This window comes from Barbatula barbatula, assembly GCF_947034865.1.
Source record: "Barbatula barbatula genome assembly, chromosome: 8".
Classification (NCBI taxonomy): domain Eukaryota; kingdom Metazoa; phylum Chordata; class Actinopteri; order Cypriniformes; family Nemacheilidae; genus Barbatula; species Barbatula barbatula.
In genome coordinates this window covers 23,770,336-23,796,382 of record NC_136771.1, presented here as the reverse complement: position 1 = coordinate 23,796,382, position 26,047 = coordinate 23,770,336, and the positions used below count along the sequence as shown (strand labels likewise).

Genomic DNA, 26,047 nt, shown 5'->3' with positions numbered 1-26,047 from the left:
GTGTTATTAAAAGTCGTGAGTTTTGAGATCTTAGAGAGTGTGATGGGTTGTAGTGTGATAGAAGCTCTGTTAGGTAGGTCGGGGCTAAGCCCTTTAAGGCTTTATAAGTGATTAAAAGAACTTTAAAGTCAATACGATACTTAATGTGTAGCCAGTGAAGGGTTGATAACATTGGGGTTATGTGATGGTATTTTCTGAACTAACTGTAGTTTGTTTATTGATGATGCAGGACAGGCATTACAGTAGTCAAGTCTTGAGGTCATAAATGCATGAATAAGTGAAAATGATCTACTAATAATTCAGGCACAAAAGTCAAAGCATGAACATATCATTTTTTGCTTAAAAATGTGAAAGTTTTAAGTCTTTTGCTTTTTAACAAGGTAGTGTAAATACAAAGTATGAATTAACATATTTGGATATACTAAAAACTTGACTTGTTGTCAACATTCTGTATATTAGCATGCTTTTAAAACTGCAAAACTTATACAAGCATCAACCGGTTTAAGCCTCATTAAGCTATAAAATGTGGATTGTTTACCTTCTTGCTAATTTGCCTTAAATCAATTATTAATCGCGATGCAGAACAGCAATCGCCCCAAAAAAAGGAATAATAAACGCATTAAGGGTGTGTTCTTAAGAACGTCTATTAAAATATCAAAAGCAGGATTTTTTTAATTCCTCGCAGCTGTAAGGCAATGGTCCAGCGAATTCTCTAATACCTAAAAGGGCAGGAAAACAAATTTGTGTCAAAGTAAACAGTGTTATTTGAGACGGTTGGGAAAAAAAGCAAACTAATCCTTTAATTAAATAAGGTAAATTAGAACTGAATTAGAAATTCTGCCTGTGGCCTGAGGGCCTGACATACTTTTTAGAGGTTGTAGGTTTGTTGCTTGGTAACGGAAACTGATGCTGACTTTAATAGTGGTGGCTTATTACTATTAGTAGCAACTCTTTACTATGAGTGAATCAAGATCTAGTGTGTGAAGTCAAGTTTGCAGTCCTGTCATTGACAAAAATACCAAACTCACCGAAATGCAAATCGTAGTCATATTGGGTCAGTAGGTCAAGGGCATTCAACATACAAATTCATAACCCAAACATTTGAAACAAATGGATGGATAAACTTGAGGTCAGATATGGTAATAATGATCTCTAGCAGTTTAACTGACTGACAGGTGACAGGTGTTTCTGTCTCTGTGTGCTACAGCTCTTCGGATGGATCTTCATGACAAACATCACTTCAGTAGAGTTCCATCACATTCACGACTCTATCATGAAACAAACCCATCCTCTGCCGCTAATGACACGTAGTACCAAACAGTGATTGGATGTCAACGTGATTGATGTGGGTGTGGAGTGGGAGGGTCCACGAGTCTCCTGTTTCATTATCTTTTCAAATCATATTAAAGCTGTTTGATGAGTCGACTAATAAATGATGAAGTTTTGCTTATAAGAAGGGAAACTATGGGCCCACGCTGCTTTAGAAAGGTACAAGACAAAGGAGAGGGTCTCTACTCTGAAAAGGAAAATAAGTAACAGACACTCAAATATTTTTAACATATTAACTGCTCATATATTCAAGAATTTCAGAATAATACACATTAGTGTTTCTAATGTGAAACTGTACAGACATTAAAGCTGTCACAAAATGGTGTTTTCTTCCAAAGCGTGACTTAGATCTCTAAAGGTAACGGCTTCTGGGTGAAAAAGTAATTTTCTTTGTAATTATATTGATCTGCATTGTCCTTGGTGTGATTAGGATGCATGCGTTTCTTTGTTTCTCCGCAGTCTATCCGGGAGGTGACGGGTTACGTGTTGGTGGCGCTGAACCAGTTTGACTATCTTCCCCTGGAGAACCTGCGGATCATCCGCGGCACCAAGCTCTACGAAGGACGTTACGCGCTGGCCATCTTCCTCAACTACAGGCGAGATGGATACTCCGGCCTCAGGCAGCTCGGCCTCAAAAACTTGACGGGTATATTAAACTACATTGTGCATGTTTCGCATTCAAAATTATGTGGTAGTGTTTTGGGAAAAGTTGGTTGAAATATAAATAGATAAACTGTGTACCTTGTTGCCACTTGAAGGTCATGGGAACGTCTTCGAGAAAGTTGACATAGCAATCGCTCGACGTGTGTAAACACACGCCGGCTAATAAAGCCCTTCATGCCGTGGTTATGCTAATCGTGTAGATCAGAAAACTTCTCTCAAATAAATGAGTTTCTCTTCATTATGTGACTGTAATTATTGTTTATCTTATCAGCTGATTACATCGGAACGTGTCTTACAGGCGGCATATGGCCGGCTTATTTTTTCTACCTCGCTAAGTCGCCTCATAGTGACACTATCATTAAGCTCCATAATATGATACCCGTCTTAGAACAATATGTCCAAATCCCTGCTGGGATGTATAAAGATATGGAAGGAAGCAAAAACAGATAAAGGAGTCAAAAGTACCAGGAAGTCTGCGGTGCCTCAGAGGAAAGCAGCCAGAGGCGTGTTAATGGTTGTCTGGCATGTAATGACTCATGGAGGCGCAGAGGAGTCCGGCAGGTGGTACAGGGGTGAGCGGGTGATGAACAGTAAGTTGAGACAGCCACCAACATGCCCAGCAGGCTTCTCGCATTAAATTAGATGAATCATAAATAAGGTTTTGCCACTTCAATGGTTGATTGAATTGAAACAAAGGATTGGGTTTCCTAGTACTAGAATTGCTTGTAGTTTCTTGATCGTGGTCTGTGCACATGCCGTTTGGTTACTAACAGTACTTTCTACGACCAAATTTACTTAACATGAATCTGAATGGACATTCAGTTGTTAAATATCTATTTGTCATCTCGCTTTTAAAACGTGACTTCAACGCACATAAAGATACGCATTCAAAGTTACCTGCAATTACGTGTTTCAAACAGAGATGAAAATATAGAGGCTAACGTAATGTATTGTAGCTTAAGGACAAACATTTGTCTTTGGAATAACTTAAGGATATGATGAGGTTGTGAATTGCAACCAACGGCTCACTCCATCCCTCCCTTCCGAAGCACTGCGCTGGCTGACAGAGGACTAAGATGTTGTGAGGTTTTGTTGCGCTTCTTTGCCCAAGGAAATAACGTCCTAAGGAAATGCACACTGTAGAGCAGTTTGTCCGTTTAGGGCAATTCCATGCAAGGGGACCCGTGATGTATGTATTGGTAAGCTAAGAAATAGCTTTTTTTGTGGGGTTCGTAACAAAAACGGTTTAATACCGATATACCATTGAGAAATCTGAAACAGAACCATTAATTCAACTTTTATTATACTTAATCAATCCATACAAATGTTTACTTTTTTTTTACATCTAAATGGCATCATCTAACCCGGTGTTACAGAAAGTTGCATACTTTTAACGGTCCCGCAACCCCTCATAAAACACAAGAGTATACTTCATAACTCCTATTCCAGTAAGACAGCAGAAAAGTCTTAGACTCGGAAAACATCAAATTCCTCATTGTGAGGTATCTTGAACATTTTTCACTGTTTTTGAATCGCATACTTTGTTTCATTTTTCCATCCCCTCGGCTTTGTTGGTAGGTTGTGATTCTTAAGGCGGAGGTAGTCACGATTGTGCAATTTTAGATATGAGTCTTAGGAGATTAAAGTTTCTTCTCAGACCCTTGAGATATTCTGCACTGGTGATGAATGGATGCTTCGATTACAACATCACTGTTTCCACATCTCTGCAGGATGATCAATAGCTTTCATAAGCAATTTACGATACAATATTGAACTTAATCTGATATTTTCTGTGGTCCTCCTATCCCTTGTTCCTTCTTCTGTGTATGTCCTTGCAGACGACCTCTGTAATGTCTCAAAGATGAATCGCACTTTATTAACACGTGCAGTCCTTAATATTAGAATTAGATTGATATTCCAATTGTCATGCCGGATAGTCAAATAATCTATATGTAGGTAAATGTTTGTGATATTCTCATAAAAGTAAAGTGTAGACCGTAGATGATTTACCTAAATTGTAATACAAGTATTTTAGTCGGTTAATATATCGTTTTTATTAGGGCTGTCAAACGATTAATCGCATCCAGAATAAAAGTTTGTGTTTACATAATATATGTATGTGTGCTGTTTACGTCTGCATACTAATTTTGTATTTATAAAAACACACACATACAGCATATATTAAAAAAAATGAAATATATGAATGACTAAACATGTATATATCGTTTAATTTATTGGTTTAATATAAATAAATACATGAAATTATTTTCTTAATTTTGTTTTCATGTATGTGTATGTGTTTTTTTTATAAATACAGCACACAGACATATTTCATGTAAAGGTATATATTCACAATAAATATATGAAATAATATACTGTAAAGAGTTTATTTGCAAAAACAGATAACTTACAAAAATTCAAAATGTATGTTTTTTATTGTGCATTTAAAGTGGCATCAATCAAACTGTAGTTGGGTTGTTTTGATTAAGTAATAACAAAAACACAATAAAAACAATAAATAAATAATAAAATATTATATAGTATAATTTATCAAATAATCTAATTTATACAATAACAACACAAAATTCAAACAGTTATCTGTTTGTGCAAATAAACTCTTTGTGTATAAGTATATGTATATTATATTTACATATATTGAATATAGTATATTCTCTATTATAAATTATATATCATTTAGACATAAATTCTCAAACATGAACTTTTATTGACGACCTCAAGATATTGACTATCGTACACTTGCCACCCTAAAACTAAACAAATCTCATCTTCAGTCATGTTTCAAAAAAGATTTTAGATTCTTTTCACGAAACACGAGTTACTGTGACTGTGTTATTTTCACATTTTGTTTGAATCCTGTACAGTCTGTTCCCCAAAGTCCTCTGTCGAGTTCTACGCCACGTTTGCTGAATCCACAACTTCGCGTCGACTAATTTATTCATTATGTTACACAAACATCCTTCTAACCTCACAGTTTGCATCCTCATATGTATGCCTGTTCACATCCCCAGCGGTTGTGTATTAATTCGATAGCCTTGATGTGAAGCGTAGTCTTGCTCGCCCCCGCAGCTGGTCTGTCCTGTTCTGCGTTCTCCGACACACAGCCTTGGCCGCTCACTTAATGATCATTTTCTTGCTTCTGATCTGCTGTCCGCACTGTCCGTGAACCCAAGGTTGCGTCTGATTGGATGACCAGGTTTGATCCAGCTGGGTCCACGTTATTGTTCGGACTTTTAAGAAAACCGTCTCGCAGACAAGTTTTGAAGCTTTTCAGATTTGAGGACACGCATTTTGTACTAATGCACTCGAGAGCCTCTCAGGTTTGTTGAGTTTCTCAAGTTTTCAAGGCGCATGGGCACTGTCATGTGTTATGCTGTCTGGAATTCAACAATGTGAGTGATGGAACAGAATCACGTCTTTTTTAGCACTGGTTTTAGCACTTTACCACATTGATTTGAATTAAGCAGACTTAAACGGCTACGATTGAATGTAATTATTTATTTCATCTCACAATTATTCTTTAACCTTGACGGATGTATTGTGTAGCGTCTCCTCTCTTGAATAAAATGTAGACATTTTCCGTGGTTGTGGAAAAAACAACACATACATTGACCTGCATCAAACAAAGAAAACAACAACTAAGATGATGTGAATTGACCACCAGAGTCCTGACCTCAACCCAACTGAACGTCTTTCAGATGTGCTGGAGAAAGCCGAAGTCAACTTTGAGTGACTTTCCCATCATCAATACAAGATCTCCGCTTGAAATGATGCAACTGGACGGAAATAAATGTTGTGATGTTGCATAATGGTGTTTATCAGACTTATTTCAGATTGTGCATCAATGCACAAACAAAACTTTTCATCCTTATTGTAATTTACTCAATTCAGATATAAATAAAACGATTTCCTGCTACATTTTTTCTCAAAAAGATTTGATATCAACTCAGAATTCTGTTTCATACCGATTAGAAAGGAAATACAAACTAGAAGGGATGAAAACTGACAGTTAATAGTAGAAAAATTGACTAAATAGAGGAATCTTATAGCTGTGCTTCATATTAGTCTTCCCTAACAACTAGTCCATCACTCAACAAGCAAATTAGCAAAAAGGGAAAAACAAGAAAGTACATTAAAGATTTTTTCATTTGAATCTGAACATCTTAATAAACTGGCAATAAACCATTTTGGCAAGTTTTTTGGCAACTGGCAAGTTTCAATTTGTGTCTTTAGTTGCCGTCTTGGCGTAACTATGCAGTGGATGGCTGAAATAAGGCACGCACATATATTATCTTTCCGAAGCTGTCACTGCTCATCCTTGAAAATTATATTTATAAGTACTTTGATTTTATTTCCAAAGCTATTGTGATAATATTACTTCCTGAATATGAAATTATGTCTGCAAATTCTGTTTTTCCAACCATCAGTCAAGAACAAAGGGGGACAGGAGGAGTGCATTGTGGGTAATAATTGGTTTGCGTCGGAATCTGGAAAAACAATGGCTGTTCATTGCAGCAGAATGTGATTAATACAATCCTCTGAGGACTTCCTGCGGTGGGGATATAAAGAGATCTCCTGACTCAATTCTGGTGGCAAATTGCATTCTGGGTGTTTTTCTCTCGGTGGTCTCAGTTGTTCTTTTAAAGCTTATGCCCGACTCAAAGGTCCGCTGTTGCAGAAGATATTTGACTTCTTGTCCCTGTACACTACAGGACAAAATAGTAATATTTTCAGCAGTCTAATGTACAGTATCATCAAGGGAATAATAGTCTTGACGGATTGCAGTTGTGTTATGAATTTTGGGCTGCTTTAGGGATACTTGAGTTTTGTTAAGGTCACTTTTGTTTGGTTTAGTAATGAATGGTTGTAAATTATTCCTCTTATGATGAACAGAAATATGATGGTATCAGCCTCACTAATGGCAATTTGATAGCAAGTCAGCACAGATTACTGCTCATTTCTTTCTTGTTTTTGGTAACATCTCTCCATGTCTCTGTACTTGAAGGCAAAAATGGCAAATAAACCTCTAAACAGCATTTTCAAATACGTCAACCCTTTCTGTCTGAATGGACAAGATTATTTTTGTAAAATGAATGCTGACAGTCAACTTAAAGAGATGTTTCACCCAAAAGTTTGATGTTGTCATCGTTTGCTCAACCTCTTGTCATTTCAAACCTGTATGACTTTATTTCTTCTGTAGAACACAAAAGAAGAAATTTCGAAGTAAATCATGACAACATTTGTATTTTATTTTGGTTGAACTATTCCTTTTACATCCCAGGAGAACAACATTATCAATATTTCTAATTCTACTGTAAAAGGCAAACATAATTGTTGTGTGTTTTTCATCTCTCCATAACACTTTGGAGAATTCTAAGAGACTTATTTCAAACACACCACCTCCTGCAATTACATCTACCTTTAACCAAATCTAAAAGGATACAGGAAAGAAATGCAAGGTGCATCTGCTATTTGGTTCTCGCAGGGTACTGTCAGCAGGAGACGGCCGTATCGCCGCTCGACCAACCGTCCCAGCCGTCCTCATGAGACCCTGCTGTTGTTGTGCTGCCGGGTGTGATTTCCAGGCTCCGTGCTATCACCACAAGCCAAGCTCCCCTCCCCGTGCGGCTTAATAATGAGACGAGTCGGGAAGGCGGACTGCCGGCTGAATGATGGAGCGCGGCAGCCGTCGAGGGCTGTGGAACGTGATGCTAGTCTGAAGAGGATATTAGTGGAAATGGCACTAAGCAAGCGCAAGACGGAAGGGGAAATAACATTAGCATTTATTTTATATAAATAGAGTGACTCCAAACATCTCTCATTTTTTCTTTCAGCAGCCATTTTGGTCTGAAATATAGTAAGGAACTGCAAATGAACTCCACCAGCAACATTTATCATCGGAACGTAAGGAATGAGTTACTTAAAGGAGTAGTTCACCTTCAAAGTGACAATTCTGTCACCATTTACTCATCCTCTTGCTTTTTCAAACCTGTATGACAAAATAAGATATTTTGAAGAATGTTGTTAAAAAGAGCCCCCCATTCACTTGCATTGGTTACAATAGAATTGAATGGGGTATAAATGATGACACACTTTTAATTTTGAAGGTGAACTCCTTTATCGGTTATACAGACTAGACGGTTCTTGCAATAACAGTTCTGGACAAAAAAAACATAATACTAACTACACAATTGTGACACCCATTTAACAGTGCACTATATATATATACGCATATATTACATACTATAATCATATCATTTTACATAGTATTATAAAATATTATATAGTGTTGCCATAATACATTTTCAAACATTGTTTATGTAAGGTAAGTAACCAACATCATTTCCATCTCATGCATTTTGTGTCCAGCCCAAAAAGGACAAAAATGACGGATTTAATATCCTGCTCATCAAGTTTTTCCTCAAAACTTTTTTGGGCACTGGCCACGCAAGATCTATTTGACTGTCTTCCTCTAAAGAGCAGCTGCGCATGTTTTGAAGCCAACAAGCGCTCACAAATTGGAGACCCGGAACCAAACAAAGCAATAATCTTTTACAAAGTTTTAACAGCTGTTATTTATTTATTTTTTCGCTGCCTTGCATATTATTTCTGTTATGGGGACAATGCATCATATTTGTCACAGCGATTCACTGTAAAATAATAACATTTAAGACGGCTAAAATTTAATCGGAAGCCATCAAAACAATTACGGTTATCCATGAGGAGGTCTTCCCCCCACGCAGTCTGCGCGCTCGCATTTGTCATGCAAAACAATCTCTTCACCGCTGTCAAACAAGCTAATGGAAAAACACTTGCATTTTTTTCACGGTTTCATGTAGTGATACATTTCCATCTTTTAGCCAAAGGAGGATATTTTCTGCTGCATTAATCGGAAAAAGGGGGTGCTCCTTTTGGGTATGAATATATGTTTGTTTCGGGCACTTTTCATATAAACATGTATGGTATTTTTGAGACATTTAAAGCATAAGCATTAAAAATCGGTTTAAAAGTTCAAATCTAGTGACCAACAGTGTGTTATGTGTGTATGTTTTGGACATGATATTCAATATAGTAAAGCATTCATAAGCCGTGGCCACTTTCTGTCAACACTCCACTGGAGATGCGAGTGTCATTTAAATCAGTTTTATTGTCAGGGAAATCTCTGATGTAGCACTTTGTGTTTGCTTTTAGCAAAGCTTTTGTTCAGGTTTTCCGAGAATTGAAGATTCAGACTGTGAATAATCCCGGAGCCGTTTTAATTTCTATGAAAATTATTTTCAGGTTTCAGAAAAGGAAGGCTGGTTACAGCCTACACAAAGATGCATTTCTGTTGTGTTACGGATATTTGCCAAGGCTTAAGACTAGTCCCAGAATGTGTGACCTGTCTTAACTGAATATAACTTGCCCAGTAATATCTCAAAATATATCAGTTCCATTGTTTTGCCTCAAGATGCACACCAGTGATGCATTTTTCTAAGGCATTTTTATAAAAGTGACATAAATAACTCAACTAAGGCGTAGTCCTGGCTTAAGCTAAGCCGTGTCTGTGAAACCGGGCCATAATGTATGTTTTAAGTATTAAGGGGGCATTCGACATGGCCGATTATCTGTTGAAATACACCCAAGACCTGGTAAACCCAGGAGTATAAAGAAGAAAATCATTATAGAGCTTGTGTGTGTTTGGATGTGTATCAAGTCGTATTTTCTTCCAGACTCATTCAATGTATTTGGGAAACATGGTACAATACAACCAGCCAACCATGCAAGGTGTCTGATACTGGCTTTCACACTCTCAGACAGAAGTTTGGCAATGGAGAGAGACGCTGATAAAACCTTGTCATTTACAAATGCCAATCAGGGATGCAAAAATCTATTCTCAATCATAAAAACACACAGAGAATTGAACTGTCTGGCCCGTGTAACTCACACATGCTCATTAAAAACTGTGTGATGGTTTAACCATCTAAATGATGGAGAAGGCTTTTGGAGTGATGCTTTTGGGAAACATAAACTTTTAAGATTATACGCATCTGAAATAAATGAACTTTTCATCCATACTTCAGTACATCAATGTAAACCTGTTTTGTTGCAATGGATCTGCTTGAATGAAATACAGGTTAACTTAAGCAATAAATGACTCACCCTCAAGTATTTTAACATCTGTATGACCTCCACGTTACCCTGTAAACGCAAATTAAGGACGTTTTGGAAGCTTTCCGACAGACGAGCCATATGACACCAGTGCATCATCCGGTGTCAGCATCGCTCGACACATGCACGTTCTGACCACACAGGCTCCACATCTGAATGCGCATGGGTTGAGCGATGCTGACACCGGATGTCGTGTGGCTCTTCCAAAACGACCTTAATTTGTCATACATATGTAAAACTACTTCATTTTTGGCCGGAATGACCCTTTACTGTACCTTTCGTATTAATAATCACACAGAGTTCTCAGCAATGTTTCTCTTTTCCTTTGATGTTGTGTTGGTATTTTCGTAATCTGGATATTGTTCCATTAATGTGTCCTGTTATGTTAAAACAAAGTGCCCAGACATCGCAGAAGACATGGGGATTTTGTATTAGTTTCCCACCAGGTACACATTGGTGTTGAATTAAAACATTTAGTTTTACAGAAAGAGCTTTACAAAATAATTCATTACCATCACAGTTTTTTGCATTTTGGAATTCCACACAGCCCATACCATCACAACTCGTGTGTTATCTAGAATATCTCATTCAAAAATCCAACATGTTGCTTCGGGACTCAAAATCATGATATTTCCAACTTCACCTGAAAGCAACAAAAAGAACATGAGGTGGATCAGGAAAAGAGGAGAAAACAGGAAGCGACTACATTTTAAAATAAGAGTCCTGAGACAAGGACAAGCAGAAATACAGTATGACATTTTTATGATCCTTGACCTAAACAGATTGTTTTCCGACAGAAATCTTGAATGGGGGCGTGTATGTGGATCAGAACAACTTATTGTGCCACGCTGACACCATCCACTGGCATGACATCATCAAGAACCCGCGTTCTGAACTCTTGGTGGTTCCTTCGAACAACAGTAGAAACACATGTGAGTATCTGTTCAAATAATGACATTTGTTTCATGATACATAATGATATTTTTGGAATCTATGTTTATGAATCCAGAGAGAGGAGCTGCACAGAAGTTGCTGTATTGTGTGAATGGTTACACCGTTAGAAAAAGTTTGGCCTCGGTTATTGTTAAATGATCGTAGCTGATACATTTGAAATAATTGTTTTGATAGAATTTTTATTGTAGGAAGCACTAAAATGTTTGGTCATTCTGGGTTCCTTCCACAGGTAGAAGGTGTCATAGATCTTGTAATGGACGTTGTTGGGGTCACCAGGAGGACCAATGCCAAAGCTGTGAGGCTTGAATGCTAAAATAATTCTTCTCTTTATTCCACTGCTTTATATTATCTATAGATATGTATTAATATGTAGCTTAACTGTATTCATATAGAGAGTACCTATAAGAGTTTGGTTACAAAATGAGATAAGTCATAAATCATCATAAATCATAAAATCATGTTTTTTATTATGTTAACATATTTTATTTAGTTTTATTGTGTTAGTTGAGTTATTATGGCTCAAATCAAAACAAACCAACTGCAGTTTGCGTGATATAAATTGGAATGCACAATAAAAAAAACTTGATTTCTGAAAATGTTTTATTATTTTGGAACCAAACTATATACTTTTAGGAGCTTTAAGGATAGATTTCAGCAAAATCCAAGTGCCATATGACCTTTAAAGGAAAAAAACTAATTTTAAATATATTGTTGTGCGGTGCGTTTTGTTACGTTGTGTATATATATATATATATATATATATATATATATATATATATATAATGTATATATTTATTTATTAAGAGGGTATATTTTTAATATATTTAAATATACATTTACATTTAGGCATTTGCCAGATGCTTTTATCCAAAGCGACTTACATTGCATTATCCTATGCATGTTACATAGATATCTGCAATCCCCTGGGATCCAACACACAACCTTGCGTTGTTAACACAATGCTCTTACCACTGAGATACAGGAAAGCTTATAAAAAAGGTTCAAGCCAGATTGTAAACATGCATCAGCATTACTCTGGTGGTTTAGTATTGAAAGAATGAGATGTAATGTTTTTAGACTCATATTAAAATCTCCCAATAATGCTAAATTTGTGAAATAATTGAAATGTGATTTGAAACTCCAGCAGAGTCACACGTTTGACGCGGGTTCTTTTAGTTACGGGGTTCTGAATGTTCAGTTTTGACAGTCTCTCTAATAAAAGGCAAAGGTCTGCAGTGTGGTTTGTCAGTAGCCTGTGGGCTGGTACTGTAGGTGTGCTCATTATCTGTTGGGAGGGATGTCTGTATCTGGACATCTTTCTTTCTCTGTGACCTGCTGGTGATGCGGCTCATAGCGAGGCTCGTATTATAGAAAAATGCAAAAAAAAAACTGAGAGAAAGAGAGAGAGAATGATGTCCTCTCGAGTGTTGAAGTGATGGACTTTAACTGCACAAGACATCTTGTACTGTGTAAAGGGTTTCAAGGTAATAGACTACCATCTGCTACAGTGTGTAGACAGGATCTATGTACTTGATAGTGTATGTTTTAAAGCACAGAACTTGATTTATTTTTCTGTCTGGAGATAATTTCAGGTATAAAAATGAAAATGCTGCTTTGACTTTATTATCAATTTGAAGGATTTAAAAGAGCCTGCATGGATCATGCATACTGTAGGCAAAATGTGAATACGCATGTATTATAGTGTCTTATATGTACGTTTTCTCTTTCTTGTATTGTGTATTTATTAACTTACAGTAACAAAGACGGTATGTGCAGAACAGTGTGACGGGCGATGTTTCGGGCCGTACGTCAGTAACTGTTGTCATCGCGAGTGCGCCGGTGGCTGCTACGGACCCAAAGACACGGACTGCTTTGTACGTCAATTCATCTTTCGTGTTTTCCTGATGTTAAGCACACGGTGTTCACGTGGTTCATGATCCAAAAATAGTCAGAGGGTCTGGACCTTATTTGTTTTAACAAGGGAGGAGAGAACGCTTGCTGTAAATTTTTATTGTTGACATAAAAGGCTGTGCATTCTCGAGGATATTTTGGCACTTATTTGTTTTAAACTTGAAAAAAATGTGCCATCATCCTTCTAAGACAGCGAAAGAAATTGCAATAATATTAAAGGGATAGTTCATCGAAACATGAAAAATCCATTATTATTTACTCAAGCTCATGTACAGTAATTTCATGCCTGAATAAATGACTTTTAAAGAAAGATATTTGGAAGAATGTTAGCCATTTTCAGTCTCGAGACATCATTGACTACTATAGTGGGAAGATCTAAATGGCAGGTGCCCGAGAACTCTTTGTTTTCCTAACATTCTTCCAAATATCTTTCTCTGTGTTCATTGGAGCAACAAAGTTTTTGGATGAACCTTCCCTTTATCGTTTAAAGTCAACAAAGGCGTGTTTGAATACAACAGCTAAATACTGAAGTGCTCACACTTTTTTCATTGTCGTCAGGCTTGTACGAACTTCAATGACAGCGGGGCCTGCGTGACACAATGTCCCCAACCGTTCGTCTACAATCCAACAACCTTTCAGCTTGAGCTCAATCCCAAAGCCAAATACACGTACGGAGCTTTCTGCATCAAGAAATGTCCACGTAAGAGACGCCGGTCCTTTAGTCTTATGGTTGCTGTTAAATAATTTTTTTATGAACTAATTTACTCTCTGTTGTCTGATAACACAGATAACTTTGTGGTGGATCACAGCTCGTGCGTTCGAGCCTGTCCGAGCAACAAAATGGAAGTCGAGGAGAATCACATCAAGATGTGCATCCCGTGCACCGACATCTGTCCGAAAGGTTAGCAATGTCACGAAAGATGTTAGATATACGCTTTGTCTTGAAGGCATCAATGAGTCATATTCCAGTTTCTCTTGATGTCCATGGAACACAGCTGGTCACTAGCATGCAATATGCGGATGCTGGTATCGTCCAAAGGAAATAGACAAGCAAACATTGATATTAAAAGTCGACAGATTTTCATTATTAAAGAGCAGCTTCAATATCAGACTGTGGACATCTATTTTATTTCTTCTGCAACTTGGGACTGGATGTGGACGCTCGTGTGATATTTTTGGACGCTGTTGTGCCTGTCGGGCTTAGTAGCCGGGTTAAATGATGCTGGTTTCACCAGCTATATCTGCACGAAGCCAGCATAAATGGCCCTTGCATTAACATTTATCCAAAACTGCTTTGAATGCAGTCACATTTCCTGGAATTCCAATCCATGACCTTGAAGACCCGTTTGCAAAGCCATGAAGTATGTACTCCATGTATAACCTACTCGTAAAGCAGTAATGCACATATATAATCGCAGGATTCATAAATGTGATTATGCTTCTGTGAACATCATTATGGAAGTTTGTTGTTTTAAATAGAGGAAAGATTAATGAAACAAATCAAGTAGAAATGAAAATTGGCCCAGACACCAAACTGGGTCATATCAGTCGATCTTAATATGACTCGCGTTGGATGATAATTAGGCTGAAATGGAGAGGAAATTGACTCGGTTTTAAATCACTCTTTCTCTTTGAGTGAAATGGGATCTTTACAATGTTTCAGCTCATTTGTCAATTGAGAAATATGTCAAACTATATTTAGGATTAAATCAAGCTGTATGTTTGTGTTCAGTGTGTGATGGGATAGGGACGGGCAGTCTTCAAACGGCTCAAACTGTGGATTCCAGCAACATTGAGAAGTTTGTCAACTGCACCAAGATCAACGGCAACCTCATCTTCCTCATCACAGGCATCAAAGGGTGAGTCCAACTCTCTTCGCTTGATAAACTGATGTATTGAGACTGATACTAATATTGATTTTTAATCTCAGAAATTGAATAATAATGTGGGAGTAATTTAATTGAGCCAAAAATGAGAACATTTGAATGGCATATATTTCTATTTCTATTTCTATTGTAGATTTTTTTCTTTTGTCGATGAGAAATTTTGTAGACTTTTTGTAGATATATTTGCAATGACAAAAGGAAAAGCATCATGCAGGTATCACTGAAGTTGTTATAGTGTCTCTATAACATTCTGCATGTATTTATTTTATTTTTGCATTATGGAGTTATTGGTGTACACAGATCTTTGTGAAGTCTCTGTTGGTATTATAGTGGTAAAACCAAATCGAAGTTTACCACAAGTTGCGTTTAAAGGCTGATATGGCATAAATAAATAAATAATTCTTCTAAACACACATGCATTTTTTTGTCCGAAATAAAATCTGTTATTCTTTTGTGTAACCCCACACACATATTACGTCTCTATGTGTATGACTTCTGGCTTTGTTTTATAACAGAGATATGTTTCACGGTATCGGAGCCCTGGACCCCGATCGACTAAATGTATTCCGCACGGTTAGAGAAATCACAGGTGAGTGACAATCTCCATTCATCACACGACAACCCATTGAACTCGCCTAACCTTGTGTAAAACCATTAACTTGCTTTATTTCTTTACACATCAACGTTTATCCTTTTAGTAGGGAATGTTCTTTGTCAAGAAATGTACAGTATGCAGTATTTATTTGTTTATAAAGCCTCGAAGGAATGAGCTACGACTGCGTTAAAAGCCTTTTGTCACTTCAAACGTGGTCTCATGATTGTGCCAGATAGCAAATGGGGTGTAGCAGCAAAGTAACATATTCATAATAAAAACTCAAGCAATAAAAAGCGTGATGGATGTTCTTTTGGTGAACTTTTAGAACACGTATTTTCGCCCTATCTGAGAAAACCAAATTGATAATAAAACAACACGTAACAAGAATCACGCTCTAAGATAATGAAATTGGCTCTTTTAATTAGCGCAATCGTTTCCCATAATGTACTTCGATTTTAATGTAATTGGTTGTGAAATATTTCAGTACTGACCCGATGTCTGCTATTAAAGCAACAAACTGTTATTGTTTCTTTTATTAGGCTTCTTGAACATCCAGTCTTGGCCGGAAAACATGACGGATCTTGGTGTTTTCTCAAACCTTGCCACGATTGGAGGGCGGTCTCTTTATAGGTGCAATTCACGGACGTTTTTACATTCACACTGCAGAGTGTTTCCACCGTTGGGTAGATATGGACGAACCCAACGGTCGGTTTAAATTCCCTAGGGCTGTCAAACAAATAATCACGAGTATTCGCATCCAGAATAAAAGTTTGTGTTTACGGAATATATGTCTGTGTACTGTGCATGTTCATTTTGTATTTATAAAATATACGAAACACAAAAACATAGCGAAATTGTGAATTACTGATAATATCTATATAGTTATATTGGTAACATCCAGAACCCACAGCTTTGCTATTGCATTAAAAAGCTTAAAGAGCTCCTTTGTGCTTTCAGAGGGGTCGGGACATGCATATTATTTTCCCAAGCCTACTTTCCAAGTCCATTTTTGAGATGAATCTTTTCACAGATTCACTCAAACTCTAAATGATTTAAATATTCCTTTGCTAATGTATTCATAAATGTTCTCATTAACTACTTCTAAGAATTCCCTTGTTTCATATTAGATCCGAGTAAAATGATGCTCGCTCCCTTCGGCTGACGGCCTTAAAATAGTGCCTGTAGCACTATTATCATTTCTTACTAAACTGCAAAACTGTTTCATCATACTGTATTCGTATTGTGGCGGAAGCAGAACAGGAATTTCATCCTAAGACTTATTGACTGACTCCACGTGTTTTCTCAGTGGTATTTCTCTACTGATCCTGAAACAGCGCTGGATCTCTTCACTGCAGTTTCAGTCTTTGAAAGAAATCAGCGCTGGAAACGTTTACATCACCAACAACAGTCAGCTGTGCTTCTACAACACGGTAAACTGGACCGGCCTGTTCCGCACCGGCACCCAGCGAGTCCTGATCAAAAACAACAGAGACCCCAGAGAGTGCAGTGAGTATCTTTCAATCAAAGCTCTCGTCTAGGACTCCATCTGTTCACTGACTGTGATCTGCTCTGAATAAGATATCATGTTTGAAGTGAGTAAAACAATCCTGCTGTTTTACGGCGATAAATTGGCTTGAAAAGTTTCCATGATAGACAAGCCGTCTCTACATAGACTAAACCGAGAATCAAGCATCATATTTTGCAGTTTGGTTGCCACGAGAAATGCAACCGAGTTAATTGAGTCTTGTGATATCTTGTAATTGATATAAAGGGATGGAGATGGGTTACATTTGGGGTTATACTTTTGTTACCCCATCAAAAGAGTGCCTGTAGATTATTTCTATTTCTCAAAAGAAACCGAGAAGATGCGTTACTTGGCTAAACTTGTCTCTCCAATATTTAGAATTTAGACTGCGACACCGAGCTCGACCGCTAGATGTTAATGTGCCATAAGCTTTGTTTAAGTGCCACCAAACCGCATGACCCATTCAACAAATTGTTTATTTAATAAAATGAACAAATTACAAAATTCAACACAACGTTTATTCAATACAATTATTATACAATAAAATAATTAATAACAAATTAATATTAACATAAAATAATTGTTAACTTTAGGGTCCGATGAAACGCTCTATATTCGTGTGATACATGGGTTTGTAAGGCATTCTTTCAAATGTGTTTCTTTGTGTTCAGCAGAACAATGTCATTTGTACAGGTTTGGAACTGAGGGTGAGTAAATAATGATTTTTGGGTGAACTGTCCCTTTAAGTAACTTTACAATAACATCACTGCGGCACTCGTTGCTCTCCTGTGTGCATTTATCAGCTCTTGTGTGAAAGCGCGAGCTCACAAGGCGACGTGAGGACTATCAAACAATGACAAAAATGTCATGTCCGGGTGAATTATTCCTATAATAAACACTTATTTTCAAGCAGCAAGGAAGTTTTCTGTCGTGTACAGCTCTTATAACTCTATCAATAATCTGGCTCTGTTGGTGAAGTTACCCGAAAACAATAATGAGGCACTAAAATAAGATGTTTCCAGTGGAATTTACACACATAAGGCTGATGACGACATTAACAGGCCGTTTCCTAAGCTGTGCTTGTGTAATTAGTGCCATAATAAGTGGATCAATAAGGCGGTTTTCTGGCTCATTCATTAGTCTCTTACACACCATCGATCAAAACAGACCGAGACGTACGACTGACCAACAGCTCAGACAGAAATCATGAAGGACACGAGGCTTTACAAAAACGTGTGTTGTATTGCAACACTCTTTTTTGTGGATGATGCTAATTGTACATCGATTTCTTTTTGTCAATCTGGTCATCCACTTTTTGACCAGTTTGAGATGTTGTGCCTTGGAGAGCGATCATTATGTTACAGTTGTGTAACCTCCTCGTAACATTATCAACAAGTCAAGTCGGTGCAAATTTTGAGTGTTCTTTAAAGCTGCAGTCTGCCATTATATGTGTTTAAAACATGCAATTGAAGTTTAAATATGAATCTTAAAGGGATACATCATTTACTCGCCCTCAGATTGTTCCAAAGTAGACATTTATATGGGTTTGGGTCAATCAGAGGGTGAGTAAATGATGACAGAATTTTCATTTTTGGGTGAAAGTCAAATTAAATCTTCGGTAACTCACAATATCACATTCTTGACCAATTAGAATGGAGTATTCCGTATTGAGATGAATCATTATTATAATCGGGGTAAGGTTAAAAGACAGACAGTGATTTTTGTGCACAATTACTCATTTTTGTTTATAAAGTTAAGAATTAGCTGTTTATTGACAATAAATGTGCAAGGGATGAAAAAACAAAGTTGGAGGATCTATTGACAGAAATGCAATATAATATGCATAACAATGTTTTCAGAGATGTATAAAGACCTTACATAATGAAGCATTATGTTTTTATTACCCTAGAATTAGCTATTTCTATCTACATACAGCGCGGGTCCCCTTGCATGGTAGTCGCCATGTTGTTTCAACAGTAGCTCAAAAGGGACAAACTGCTCTACAGAGGGCGTTTCGTCATCTCCTTCTGCGAAGAAGCGAAAATGTCCCAAAATGTGCTCTGTGTCAGCCACCATAGTGCTACAAAAAGGAGGGGTGAAGTGAGCCGTTGGTTGCAATTTGCAACCTCACCGCTAGATGCCGCTAAATGTTATACACTGGAACTTTAAATTGTTTTCTTCAACATGTTTCATCCACATTACTAACAGCTCCCCTTCTGTTTGTGTTTTTTCATGTGCTGGTGTGTTTTGCAGTTAAAGAGCAGATGGTGTGCGATGCGCTGTGTTCAGAAGCAGGCTGCTGGGGTCCAGGTCCAGATCAGTGCCTCTCGTGTAAATATTTCTGCCGGGGAAAAAGCTGTGTCAAGACCTGTAACCTGTATCACAAGTGAGCATACCGGGTTTCATTCACAGAGCAGCAGAAAATGGCTGTCGCTCCGGTTTTACAGTGTTTAAAGTTCACACTGTTCCGTTGTAAATGAGAGTAACACATTAGAAAAACAAACTGACTCTAAAGCTCAGTCTTGAAGTTTGATAATCCTGTGTGTGCCCGTCATTTCCTTTTTGTTTGTGGTTGTAGTAACTGTGAATGATGGAGATACAGTATGAGATTCAAACTTCTATCTCTGAAGATTTGTATGCTATTTTACCATCATGATCAGACCATCAAGATCAAGGGATCGGAGTGCTTTTAATAATTCTAAAGAAGCGACCCTCATGCATTTCTGGCAAGCTGAAAAAAAAACAAGAAAGTAAACATAAAAACAGGCTTCAAATGCATTTATTTATCTTTCGTTCAATGATTTAGGGAAGAATTCAAGGTCATCTTTTTGGATGAGACTACAGTTTTTTTTGCATTTTGTGTATGTTATATTGAGACATTTGTGGAGTGAAACATTTACATTTACATTTAGTCATTTAGCAGACGCTTTTATCCAAAGCGACTTACAGATGAGGAAACATTGGAAGCAATTATAACAACACAGGCAACAAAATACATAAGTGCAACAAACTAGTCCATTAAAGCCTAGCACAGTATACAAAGCTAAGAAAAGTGAGGTTAGTATTTTTTTATTTTTTTTTAAAGAAGGAAAGGGAAGAGAGTTAGGAAAAATTAATCAGCGATGTGTTAACGGAAGAGATGCGTTTTTAGGCGTTTTTTTAAAGATGGCAACCGAGTCTGCTGATCTTGTAGCAGCTGGTAGATCATTCCACCAATGTGGAACAGATCCAGAGAAGGTACGGGAGAGTAACTTTTTTCATTTTTGGGATGATCTGGCAGGAACATAGATCTGCATTAGCGAGTGGAGATACAATGGTGCGGACCCGGTGGTGGTCTTGTAGGCCAGGAGCATGGCTTTGAACTTTATGCGGGCGGCAACAGGGAGCCAGTGTAACCTGATGAAGAGCGGAGTTACGTGCGCTCTCTTCGGTTCATTGAAGACCACTCTTGCCGCCGCATTCTGGATCATCTGGAGAGGTTTGATTGTGCAAGCAGGAAGTACAGCCAGAAGCGCATTGCAATAATCCAGTTTGGACAGGACAAGATCCTGGACTAGGACTTGCGTAGAGTGCTCCGATAGGAAAGGTCTAATTTTCCTAATGTTGTAGAGGATGAATCTACAGGACCGGGTGGTGCTGGCAACATGACTTGCGAGGTTAATCCGATCGTCGATTACCACTCCAAGGTTTCTGGCTGTGCTGGACAGTGTAATCGTTGATGAGCCTAGTTGAATGGCAAGGTTGTGGTGAATCTTTGGGTTGGCTGAGATCACAAGCAGTTCCGTTTTTTCCAAGGTTTAGCTGCAGGTGATGATCCTTCATCCAAAGCGAGATGTCACTCAGGCATGCCGCGATGCGAGCAGCGACCGTCGGATCGTCCGGTTGAAATGACAAGTAGAGTTGTGTGTCGTCGGCATAGCAGTGATAGGAGAAGCCATGCTTCTGAATGACCGAGCCGAGGGATGTCATGTAAATGGAGAAGAGTAGCGGTCCAAGCACTGAGCCCTGTGGCACCCCCATGTTGAGCTGTTGGGACGCGGAGACCTCATCTCTCCAGGATACTCTGAATGCCCTACCCGAGAGGTAGGACTCAAACCATTGCAACGCCATTCCAGAGACACCCATAGCACTGAGAGAAGCCAGGAGGATGTGATGGTTGACAGTGTCAAAGGCAGCAGACAGATCCAGTAGCCACTCAGCCACTGTAACACTCAAACCCTTCGTCTTGCCTTTATAAAAAATCTGATCAAGCACTCACTGGAGAAACCAATTGTTGTGGAAACAAATGAAGCAGTCGAGTTGTTTTCACTTCAATGGATTTTTATGGATTTTTTTAGGCTTGTACAGTTAATTGACCAAGATTTGGAGTTAAATGGAAATAGCCACTGGTCTCTGTGTACAAAGAACCTTCATTCCATGTACAGTATTCAGTGTAAGAAAAAACCTTACAATCTCAAAATGAAACATTAGTTGGGCCACTTATAAAAACTAGTCAAAATGCTATTTATTTTCACTTATTATTGTTTTAGGGTACACTGCTATGTACTACAATAACATATATCATATATTTCTCCTAAACAGTTGCTGTTCATTTATTCTAGTGATGTTCGAGAGTATGCCAACGGCTCAGTTTGTGTTCCATGTGACAACCAGTGTGAGAAGGCCAGAGATAAAAGTTTGACCTGCCACGGCCCGGTAAGACTTGATAATCTACATGTTACATCCATTGCTGGTTTTTATTTAGTTCTATCATAACTTGCTATGTTTTTCATGTTTTCTCTCCTGGCCATGATGTCATGACCTAATCTCCCAAATAATTACTTTTAATTGACAGCTAACTAAAAGGCTTTTTGAGTATAAACGGCTCTTTATGTAATGAAGCGCATACAGAAGACTGGAACCGGATCTGATGAGACTTGTTTTCCGGTTTCTGCATGTGGCGTACGGCATAAAGCCTACAAGGTCATGGGTTCGAAAGCCAGGGAATGCACATACTCGGAAAAATGGCGCATTGGATAAAAGCATGAATGCAAATGAGAGGTGAATCTAGAAAAGTGTATGTGGCTGTTTGCCAGGTGCAACAGGAAAATGTACAGTTTAGGGGTCCTTATACATCATTTTTCTGCCGAATGCAGCGCTTGACCAATCAGAATGGGATATTCCATAATGGGAAGATAATACATGGCTGAATCTGTTTAATGAAATATTTCCTTTTCGTTGCACAGTCACAGTGCATTAGCGTATTGAGACACGTTTATGTTTTCTTCTATTATCTCCTCTATAATAGGGTCCAGACCACTGTGTGAAGTGTTTGCATCTGAAAGACGGGCCCAACTGTGTGGAGAAATGCCCCGACGGTCTACAGGGAGCAAACAGCTTCATCTTCAAATATGCTGAGACCAACAATGAGTGTCACCCATGCCACCCCAACTGCACTCAGGGGTGAGGCTGTTTGCTTATGTTTGCACTTAAATTTATTTGTGAGCTTCTTTTCTTGCTTTAACTGTTTAACTCTATCAAGCGCAATATGCCCAAAGCTCTAACCTAATTGCCCGTGTGGGTAAAGCTGTCTCGGTAACTGCATTCAGTCTTAGACACATGAGCCCGGGGGATTTGAGAGCGGGGAGAATGTGTTGTTGACTCCAGAGAGCTGTGTTATGCAGTATGGTCACCTTTTATCTTTGGTCCTCAAATATGTTTTAAGCAAATGTCAGTTCCTTTTTCTTTTGGATTCGGATGGGAATATGACCCTAGACATCTTTAGAGAGCTCGATGAATATATTTTATTCTGTTTTATTTGATAAGCATGCTCCAGCCTGGGGTTAAAATAATATGATACAGTAGTACTGTACATAACTCGTTTTGAGAATGACCTCTTTGTTTTTTAGGTGCACTGGTCCAAGAGTACAAGACTGTGTTGGGATCTTGGACAGGTAAGAGTCTCTCCCCAAAATAACCACCAGTTCCCCTAAATCTAACCCCAAACTATGATGATATTTAGCTCAATTGGCCTTCAAAAGTTGTATCGTTTAACATAAGTTAAAGGAACAGTTCTCCCAGAAATGGAGCACCATTGACCTCCATAGTGGCAAAAACATTATTGTATGCATTTCTTTGTTCTGGTTTTTAAGAATGTATTCAGGAGAACAATGTGATCTGTCCAGTGTTTCAGAAGATGATGACAGAATTTTCCTTTTTAGTTCAATTATTCCATTAATAAACCATTAGCCATCAATTGTATTGACATGAACGTTGGCAAATATTAGCAAAGACTAATATATGCTCAAAAACTATATTGCTCACTGTTAGTTTAAAATAAAGACTAACAATGTGTTTGTTTCTCCTGTGTCTTTCAGGACTCCTCTAATCGCTGCTGGATTAATTGGGAGTGTCTTTTTGATGGTCATCATTGTTCTTGGTGTGGCCGTGTGCGTCCGCAGAAAGAGCATTAAGAAAAAGAGGACTTTGCGACGCTTCTTGGAAACAGAGGTGAGAGGTTATTTTTGTATATGTTGCCGGTCCTAATCGCCTCGAACAAGCGTCAGTCCGGATGGGAGACGGTGCTCCAATAAGGAGGTTTAAAGGAGCCTCTAGCGTCTGTCGGTAGAGCACCTCTATTGGTCAGAGAGTGAGGTTTACTCACACAGCCCTCTCTTGCTGACCTCGGTTACATATACCTGAGCAGGTAAATGTTGACCAAACAGAAACCTTAAATCTCTTTTTTAACATTGGTATCCCAGTCTATCCTTGCCCTTGACTTCCCTGTTCGTTTACTTCCTTGATAAGCTGTGTCATTTCAAATTCCCCAGCACATAAAGTATTCAGCGCTGTGCCTTCCTTAAATGCATGGCAGGTTTGTTGGGTTAATGCATAGCCCTGTTCCCCAGAATAAATGTGCAGCCTATTAAAAAACATGGCCTGTCCATGCTGGTTTGGATAATTCAGAGCCCGAGCATCAGCGTTATAGACAGCTGTCAGCCTGAGAAGATGCCCAGCGTCCAAAAGCTGACAGAGGCAGTCGCACAACTAGAATCCTGAAATCAGTTTTAACAAACCTGAGGCGAAAGTGAGGCATTCGTCCAAACAAGCACAAGAGTAGAGATATACTGCTCAGTCTTGGGACAAAACATGCATCTTTCCCATGCTATGGATTAATACCAATTCCCTAGTTTCTACTGTCATGTCCGAGAATGGAAAGCAAAAATGGCGTCTATAGCAATGCAATGGAATTCTATGAGGTATGGCATTGTATTAAAACAAATGTTAAAATAAACAATGATGTTACCTTATTTTATTTGCAAATTATTTACATTTTGTGAGTACAAAATAATCTACCTTAAATTGATTAATAGTTCAAATAACATTATAGATCACATAACACTGTTTTCTAATGATAATACATATATGCAGTATGACAAATAGAAAAACAACAAATTTTTGACAAAATCCATTTTGAATGCTATTCAACATAGAACATTGCGAGTGAGTTTCTGTAAATATTGTTTTTTACAAACTATGACAAAATCTCACTTAAAACCCGGAAGATCCTCTCTTATGCAGGGAGCCTTATAATAATATTAATCTTCCCATATCTGGTGTTTTTCTGTTCAAAGAAGATGTGAAATCTATAATCTGTTCGATAGATGTTGATCTAATGTATTTCAGGAGTGCACACATGGACAGTTCCCTTTAACGCTTAATGTAAAGGCAAGTTTCAGCACCACATAGATGGACAGCTCCACATCCGAGCTTCCATAAAATGAAGTGCTTGTTTTCCGATTTGTACTGTGATTGGTCACTTAACTTAACAGTCAGCCATCAATAATTGGATAACCGAATATACAAGTGTACAGATTGTTAAAATGTCACCATGAAACGGCCTGTTCCATTACCTAAGATTGAGCACACAGGGTGGACTGCCTGTCTGGGTTGGGCACGCTGAGCGATCTCTTTTCTTTCCGACAACTAAAAATAAGTACATCCAGGCACAGATGCTCATGATAGGCTCACAGATAAACAAATGTATTAAGTCATGTTTGAAAAAATAATTTCCTTTAGAACTGTATGAAAATACTAAACATTAGTTTCTTTGGGTGTCCTTGTAATTTAACAGACACTGATAGTCTAATAAGTTATTTTAGTATACCTATCATAAGGTGGTTACCTTGGTGTAGATTTAAAACAGGGATTTAGCCCAGAGTCACAGATAAAAGAGTGCTGGTTAAAGTTTTTTGTGTGTCATGCTACATTATGTTTTGTTGCACCTCACCCAAACCACTTATATAATATACTGAAATCTTCGAGCATCCAATGGTGTTTGACCCTGGCCTGTTACTGTACATCATGGGTTATTGTCGACACTGTATAAGAATGATTTCATTGCACTCATAGTAGATGAGATTGCCCCTTACCATACACAGCTCTACAATGCCGAACACAACCTTTCAACCTAACACACACAGACACGGTGTTTTTCCTGAAACTATTTAGCAATTACGTCTCTATACACTCTCAACCTTTCTCTTTTCTCCCTCTCTTATCTTCTCTAGCTTTGTTCCACCTGCAAATGTTTACTCTTCTAAACACCCAGTAGCGTCTACCAATTTTCTTCTAAATGGGCTTGATACTCTGTTTAATCTGTGATAAAACGGTGTAATTGATCTACGACTCGTTTGTTGAAGCAGTTGGTGGAGCCATTGACTCCCAGCGGTGCAGCACCCAACCAGGCTCAACTGCGTATACTGAAGGAAACAGAGCTCAAGAGGGTCAAGATTCTGGGAACTGGAGCCTTCGGCACGGTCTACAAGGTAACAGTCATGTTACAGTTATGTGTTCTTCTGTTTACGTGTGGTAGGTTTTTGATGTCTTCTGATGTCTTTCCAAGGGAATCTGGGTTCCAGAAGGAGAAACTGTGAAGATACCAGTGGCCATTAAGATACTCAATGAAACCATGGGACCGAAAGCTAATGTGGAGTTTATGGACGTAAGTGATATTCAATACACTCTTAAAAACGT

General features: G+C 38.2%; 1 protein-coding gene across 1 annotated transcript in view; it reads left to right on the top strand.

The window, feature by feature from the left end:
- The window catches only part of LOC306897055 (receptor tyrosine-protein kinase erbB-4-like), a gene marked incomplete at its 5' end in the record, with an annotated part of 114,379 nt that overhangs the window by 70,849 nt on the left and 17,483 nt on the right, over window positions 1–26,047 (top strand). Inside the window, 17 exons of the mRNA XM_079461527.1 lie at window positions 1,789–1,975; window positions 10,959–11,097; window positions 11,349–11,410; window positions 12,871–12,989; window positions 13,585–13,726; window positions 13,814–13,927; window positions 14,759–14,885; window positions 15,428–15,501; window positions 16,047–16,137; window positions 16,814–17,013; window positions 19,286–19,418; window positions 21,634–21,727; window positions 22,320–22,474; window positions 22,921–22,965; window positions 23,389–23,521; window positions 25,717–25,839; window positions 25,917–26,015. Of these exons, the coding sequence (XP_079317653.1) occupies window positions 1,789–1,975; window positions 10,959–11,097; window positions 11,349–11,410; window positions 12,871–12,989; window positions 13,585–13,726; window positions 13,814–13,927; window positions 14,759–14,885; window positions 15,428–15,501; window positions 16,047–16,137; window positions 16,814–17,013; window positions 19,286–19,418; window positions 21,634–21,727; window positions 22,320–22,474; window positions 22,921–22,965; window positions 23,389–23,521; window positions 25,717–25,839; window positions 25,917–26,015 (2,037 nt within the window). The remainder of the gene's footprint in view (window positions 1–1,788; window positions 1,976–10,958; window positions 11,098–11,348; window positions 11,411–12,870; window positions 12,990–13,584; window positions 13,727–13,813; window positions 13,928–14,758; window positions 14,886–15,427; window positions 15,502–16,046; window positions 16,138–16,813; window positions 17,014–19,285; window positions 19,419–21,633; window positions 21,728–22,319; window positions 22,475–22,920; window positions 22,966–23,388; window positions 23,522–25,716; window positions 25,840–25,916; window positions 26,016–26,047) is intronic.